Genomic DNA, 6,671 nt, shown 5'->3' on the forward strand with positions numbered 1-6,671 from the left:
ATCCTTTACATTTAGAAAAGTTTGTGGGTTCCTGTCTGCCCAGGGGATTTTTTATTACTTGTTTATGCAAACAGCAGATTGCATAAGAGCCTTGCTGGCCTTTTTTTTTTTTTTTTTTTTTTTTTAAGTGATTTCGTAGTTTCCTGGTAACCATTCAGTCATCTATTTCAACACCCTGACATGACATAAAGGCGAGCGCTGAACCACACGTTCATCACACAGACACACACCTCTTTCCTTGAGCGTTCACTAGGTGAGGTGCTCTAGATCCGACGAACTAGATCCACTCATGAACCGGCACCACCCGCAGAATCATTTTCTGGAAATAAACAACAAGAACTGCTGTGTGTTCCGAGATAACTTCATTGCCAATGTATTGCCACCGGTGTTGGGGCTGGAGTTTGTGTTCGGACTTCTGGGCAATGGCCTTGCCCTATGGATTTTCTGCTTCCACCTCAAGTCCTGGAAGTCCAGCCGGATTTTCCTGTTCAACCTGGCCGTGGCTGACTTTCTCCTGATCATCTGCCTACCGTTCCTGACAGACAACTATGTGAGGAAGTGGGACTGGAAGTTTGGGGAGATCCCTTGCCGGCTGATGCTGTTCATGCTGGCCATGAACCGCCAGGGCAGCATCATCTTCCTCACGGTGGTGGCCGTGGACAGGTATTTCCGGGTGGTCCATCCCCACCATGCTCTGAACAAGATCTCCAATCGTACCGCAGCCATCATCTCTTGCTTCTTATGGGCTGTCACCATTGGCCTGACAGTTCACCTCCTACAGAAAAAGATGTTGACCCAGAATGGCTCTGCGAATTTGTGCAGCAGTTTTAGTATCTGCTATACCTTCAGGTGGCATGATGCCATGTTCCTCCTGGAGTTCTTCTTGCCCCTGGGCATCATCCTGTTCTGCTCAGCCAGAATCATCTGGAGCCTGCGACAGAGACAAATGGACAGGCATGCCAAGATCAAGAGAGCCATCAACTTTATCATGGTGGTGGCCATTGTCTTTGTCATCTGCTTCCTGCCCAGCGTGGCTGTGCGGATACGCATTTTCTGGCTCCTGCACACTTCGGGCACGCAGAATTGTGATCTGTATCGCTCGGTTGATCTGGCGTTCTTTCTCACCCTCAGCTTCACCTACATGAATAGCATGCTGGACCCCTTGGTGTATTACTTCTCCAGCCCATCCTTTCCCAACTTCTTCTCCATGCTGGTCAATCGCTGCCTCCGGAGGAAGACAGCAGGTGAGCTGGATAATAACCAGAGCACAAGCGTCGAGCTCACAGGGAACGTGCCTACTACCAGAAATGGTCCAGATGCTTTAATGGCCAACCCCGGAGAGCCATGCAGCCCCTCTTATCTGGCCCCAACCTCTTGTTAAATAACCAGACCAAAAGGAGGGATTGTCACCAAGAACTGAGATCTCTGGAGAAACAGTTCGGCTGTTGCACAGAGTAGCATCATTGGACTTGGCCTGAGGTTTCCTGGAACTTCCAGATTTGGAAACTCAGATTCAGCAAAATGGTGTGGCAGAGTGGGTGACTTGGTTACAAGTTGTGACCACAGAAATCTCAGGGGGATGGAGAGGAAAACTTCTAGGCGTCTGAAACTTCTGCTTAATCTCTGACGCTTTCGGGACTGAAGAAGGGCAGATTGTCGACGTCTCTGTTGAGCAAACTTGGGGCTGCAGAGCCGCCCATCTGTACCTGTGACTCATTGGCCTCCTTCCTTCACCTGCCTGAGACTTGGATGGTTGTCAGCTCCGGGGGCGATACCTAGCCTGTGTGTGGGCTCCAGCAGGGATAAGCAGAGCAGAGAAACTGGAGGGGAGTTATGTTGCTACCGGAGGGAACCCAGGTATTATTAAGCAAGTCTGTAGATCACCTGGGTTCCGTGGGACCAACGTATCTATCAGCCAATCTTTAGCAGAAATGTACAAAGCAAGGAGACTCATAAACTTTGGTTAGTATCTGAGTTTCCAGTGGTGGTAAGAAGGGGATTAGCCCCAGGAGAGACTGAGCTAAACAGTGTTACTAAGAGAAAGGAAATGGCATTTGTGCTCCAATCAGCGACTACTGAGACTAATGCCTAATGCGATTCTCGCTCTTGTTTACACTGATTTGAGGGTTGAGCAGTTAAAAAGGCTTCAGGGAAGGAAGCTGCTTCCCACCTCTGTTTGCTTTTATCATTAAAAGGGAAATATCCTGTTGCCCAGTAATTAAAGGGGGAAGATTCCTCCTGGTTCATTTGCTTGTGTTTCTGTACTTAAAATGAATCTATCATTTCAATAAATGTTGATAGGAGACACAGCCTGGTGTTGTACATGTCCAGGTTATGGTTCACAGAAATGGACTTCTTACTTAAGAAGAGACCTTTATGGGTTGTTAACTATGTCCTGGTAGAAAAATACTTGTACACTGCAAAACAAGAGAAGGATGCAGACACTGAGCTACATCATGGGACAGTTCAGTAAAAATTACATATGTGTTAAGACAAAGGTGGAAATGGGCTGAGAATAAATAAAAACAATTTAATTTGGAAGGAGAGTACAGATAAGATTGCAAGAGCACTTTCACATTTTATTTAGAGTTCGGTGAACACTGCTATTAGTATTTGTGTATCAAAAAAGGAATCAGGTCAGACTGGGATTTTTCCGCAGGAGGGGGAAGAAAGAGGTTCCTAAGGAATGGTTTCTGTTCTCAATTCTGAGACGGAAAGGAGATGTACTGGTTTGAGTCTGTGATCAGTCCAGGTTTCTGTTATGCTTTCATTTCCATCTTCTGTCACTCCTTGATCCTTTAGCAAGATAAGGCTTGCTTCATTTAACCTCCCAACTTGGATACAGATGAGAAATTTAGATACTCAGATGCCCAACCCAGGTCCAATGGCAATAAATGAAGATGGACATTCTTGAAATTCTTAAGTGTTTTCAAAGCAGTTTGTTTGTCTGTATCACCAAGCAACTGGTAGGGGAAGAAAGTTATAAGTGGGGATCACCTCCTTAAAGAGGAAGAGATGGCAGAGACAGCCCAGGAAAAAGTAGGGATTCCCCCGGCCTCAGATGCATGAGTCAATGGTTGTGAAATGCTAGTTCTTCAGGGGACAAGTTGGTTTGCAAAGATTGGTTTGGAACTCAGCGACTCGCATTGTTCATTTATTCAGGCATTCCGTCAGTTTTTATATACTAAGCACCAACTTTGTGCCAAGTGCTGTTCTGGGTGGTAGCCAAAGTCCTCTTCGCATAGAGCTCACATTCAAAGTGGGGGGATGGGGGACAAGACAGTATCGAAGTAAATGAATGGAAAGGGAATTCAGGATAGCCATGGGTATAATGAAGACTGCAAAGCAGGCTGATGGGGATAAAGAGAAACTGGGACTGGGAAGACTGGGAAGGCCTCTATGAGGAGGTGACCTTGAGCTGAGCCATAAAGTACAAGACAGAGCAAATGAGACAAAAATCTGGGGGAAGGGCAGCCTAGGCAGAGTGAAAGGCCCTGAGGTGATAATTAGTTTGTGTTGTGTGAATGTATTAGTTTCCTGTGGCTGCTTTAACAAAGTACCACAAACTGGGTGGCTTAAAACAACAGAAACTTATTTTCTCAGTTCTGGAAGCCAGAAGTCTGAAATCAATGTGACGGCAGGGTCAGTTCCTTCTGGAGACTCTGATAGAGAATCTGTTCTGTGCCTCACTCCCAGCTTCCGGTGGCTGCTGGCAATCTTTGGCATTCCTTGGCTTCTAGACGCATCACTCCAGTCTCTTCACATGGCTTCTCCTCTTGGTGTCTCTGAGTCTTCTTTTCTGTCTCTAATAAGGATACTTGTCATTGAATTTAGGGTCCTTAATCCAGGATGATCTCATTTTGAGATCCTTACCTTAATTATACCTGCAAAGATGCTTATTCCAAATAAGGTCACATTCTAAGGTCTGGGGTGGGCATACCTTTTGGGGGCCACAATTCAACCCTCTACTGAGAGGAACAGGGAAGACTCTTGCCAGGGTGGCTGGGTACAATGAGTGTGGGGTCTGCTACATTGTGAGGTAAAGAACCCCTGTTGTACAAAAATAATGGAACACTTGAGATAAAGTTTCCATTATATTAAATGAAAAAGAGTTTTAAAAAATAGACTGGCTGGTTGGCTCAGTTGGTTAGAGCACGGTGTTATAACACCAAGGCCAAGGGTTCAGATCCCCTTACCAGTCAACTTCCCCCCCCACAAAAAAATCTCAATTCTCTTTTAAAATATGTATATCTGTGTATATATACGTGGAACAACAGACCACAAGAGTACACAGTAGGGCTGAGCCCGTGGCGCACTCGGTAGCGCGCTGCACTAGCAGCGCGGCGACGCTCCCGCCGCCGCGGGTTCAGATCCTATATAAGGATGATCGGTGCACTCCCTGGCTGAGCGCCGGTCACCGGAAAAAAAAAAAAGAGTACACAGTAAAGCTTTAATGTTGATTATACCTGGGTGATGGGATTATAGGTGATTTCCATTTTCCTTTCTACATTTTTCCTTATTTTTCTAAATTGTCAACAATGAACATATATCACTATATATTATAGTTATTTATAAGGATATGCTGCTTTAAAAATTAAATCACATTTCATTATATTTCTATAAAATTAGAATGCCATCATCTTTCCTGATCATCAACAATAGATGTTGAGAGAAGTCACTTAGGGCTGGCAGGTTAGCTCAGTTGGTTAGAGTGCAGTGTTATAACACCAAAGTCAAGGGTTCAAATCCCTGTACAGACCAGCTGCCATAAAAAGAGACAGAGAGAGTAGTTGCTTAAATACTTCTGTTTCTTTGTCCAGGGACCTGCAAACGTCAATTTAAAAAGGGAGCAAGCAAAGTCACATTGGACTAAACCAATGGCGTGTGTCCACTCAGTGAGAGAGAAAGAATATATGTATGTATGTGTGTCTGTGCATTGAAAAGGGCAGCTATAATCATATATGCATCTATTTCCTATTACTTCCTCTAAACCTGTCTGACACCTGCTTTCTTTATTTGGGGGAATACCAGTTCTTGGGATCATAGCTCCATGAGTTTGCTCTCTGCTATGTAAAGTATGATGGGTACTTCAAAAAGCTTGTGCAAAAATAGAATTAAAAGATAATACAAATACTTCCATGAGCTTTTTGAAATACCCTCGTAGGACTTCCTTTCAACTACTCCCAATCATCAAGAAATTACCCCTAAGTCTAGAACCATAAAATTGGAGGGTCAAGATCATGTTCATTTCTGCTTGTATGAGCTCTCTTACATTTCCAGATTTATTAGCCTATTCATCCCACAGAGCCTTGCCTGAAATAAGGATCTCAGCAGCACTCAGTATTATGGTGCAGACACATCACAGGTCCTTAAAATGCCTTTTGGTTTAATTTTCAAAATACTGCCTGATTATGATCCGTTGATCTCTGGCCTTGTTGCTTACAACAAGCAGTTGTCTTCACACGCGGTCTTTCTGGGCTACCTGACCTCTTTCTTCCCCCATCTTGCTTCTGTAATTAGAGATTTAGTGGAGGAATCATTTCTCTGTGATGTCTTGGACAGCTGTAGTGTTTGGTGGAGCCACTAAGTCCTAGAAATCAACCATTTACCAACTAAGTGGGCTACAGATCATCTCCTACTCACCCATCTTTTGGCTGAAATTGGCAACGTCTTCTAATTGGAACTGAAATTTTGATGAAATTCTTTGATGACGAAGCTGGGGCTGTTCATGTTACTGGCAAAATCCCAAGAAGGAAATTCCGTTAAAAATTTTTTTTCTCATTGTGGTGAGAAGGTACCTTATAATTGTTTAACTCAAGGCTCTTCTGGATGAGAGTAAGTGGAACACACTTCAAATTAGCTTGAGCAAAAAATTAAAAACAGAAAGAGAGAAAGGATACTGGAGAGATAGTGTTGATTCTCACAGAAACTAGGAGAGAATTAAACCAGGCTCAGACAGCTCCAGGAGAACAGCCCTTCACCCAGCTTTTAACCTTGAATGTGACTTACCCTTTCAATGCCTGTGTCTCTCAGGTCAGATTCTCACATGAGAGAATAGATTGGTCCCAAATCACTCTTTATAAAAGGGTTGTGAAAAACAGTCATTGGGCTGGCCAGTTAGCTCATTTGGTTAGAGCATGGTGCTGATAACACCAAGGTCCAGGGTTTGATTCTTGTACCAGCCACCTGCCCCCCACCAAAAGACAACAGTTGTGTTGCAGCTGCATAAAAGTTTTGTTTTTTGTTTGTTTTTCCCATTTTTATGTGGATCATGGGGGAGGGTCCTCCTCCCTGTCAACAGAGGCACTCTCAGTTTCTTCAGCCACTTCAAGCTTGGGTGGGGTCCTGGCAGTGGCTGGGCACGGTGGGCATGTTCTCATCACCTGGGAGAGGCACTGGGTTGTTGTGGGGTGGGGCCTAGTGGATCATGGTGGCATGCCTGGTGTTGGGGCTAAGTGGTGGCAGAATAATGAGACCCCTGATGGTGGGGGACACGTCCAGCACCAGATCCTTGGCCCAGGCATTCTTGGAAAGGTGGTCTTCTTGGTCTCGGTAGCCATGCTAAGGGTCTTTTTAAACTATTGTTTGTGCAAAGACGTGCCCTCTGCCAGGAGCTCCTCAGCTAACATCTCAGATCACCCTCCATTCCACTAGCCTGTTCGGGCTGTCCG

The 6,671-nt window shown here is 44.9% G+C and overlaps 1 protein-coding gene across 1 annotated transcript; it reads left to right on the top strand.

Moving 5' to 3' along the window:
* Window positions 1-289: 289 nt before the first annotated feature.
* On the top strand, window positions 290-2,208 carry HCAR2 (hydroxycarboxylic acid receptor 2). Its single transcript, XM_063087396.1, has one exon. The coding sequence runs from the start codon at window positions 290-292 to the stop codon at window positions 1,379-1,381; it is 1,092 nt and encodes a 363-aa protein (XP_062943466.1). The 3' UTR covers window positions 1,382-2,208.
* Window positions 2,209-6,671: the final 4,463 nt, after the last annotated feature.

The sequence above is a fragment of the Cynocephalus volans genome, chromosome 2 (genome assembly GCF_027409185.1).
Source record: "Cynocephalus volans isolate mCynVol1 chromosome 2, mCynVol1.pri, whole genome shotgun sequence".
NCBI lineage: Eukaryota > Metazoa > Chordata > Mammalia > Dermoptera > Cynocephalidae > Cynocephalus > Cynocephalus volans.

Bases quoted from the DNA above. Each gene is read 5' to 3' on its own strand.
- HCAR2 (XM_063087396.1), top strand. From the start codon at position 290: ATGAACCGGCACCACCCGCAGAATCATTTTCTGGAAATAAACAACAAG.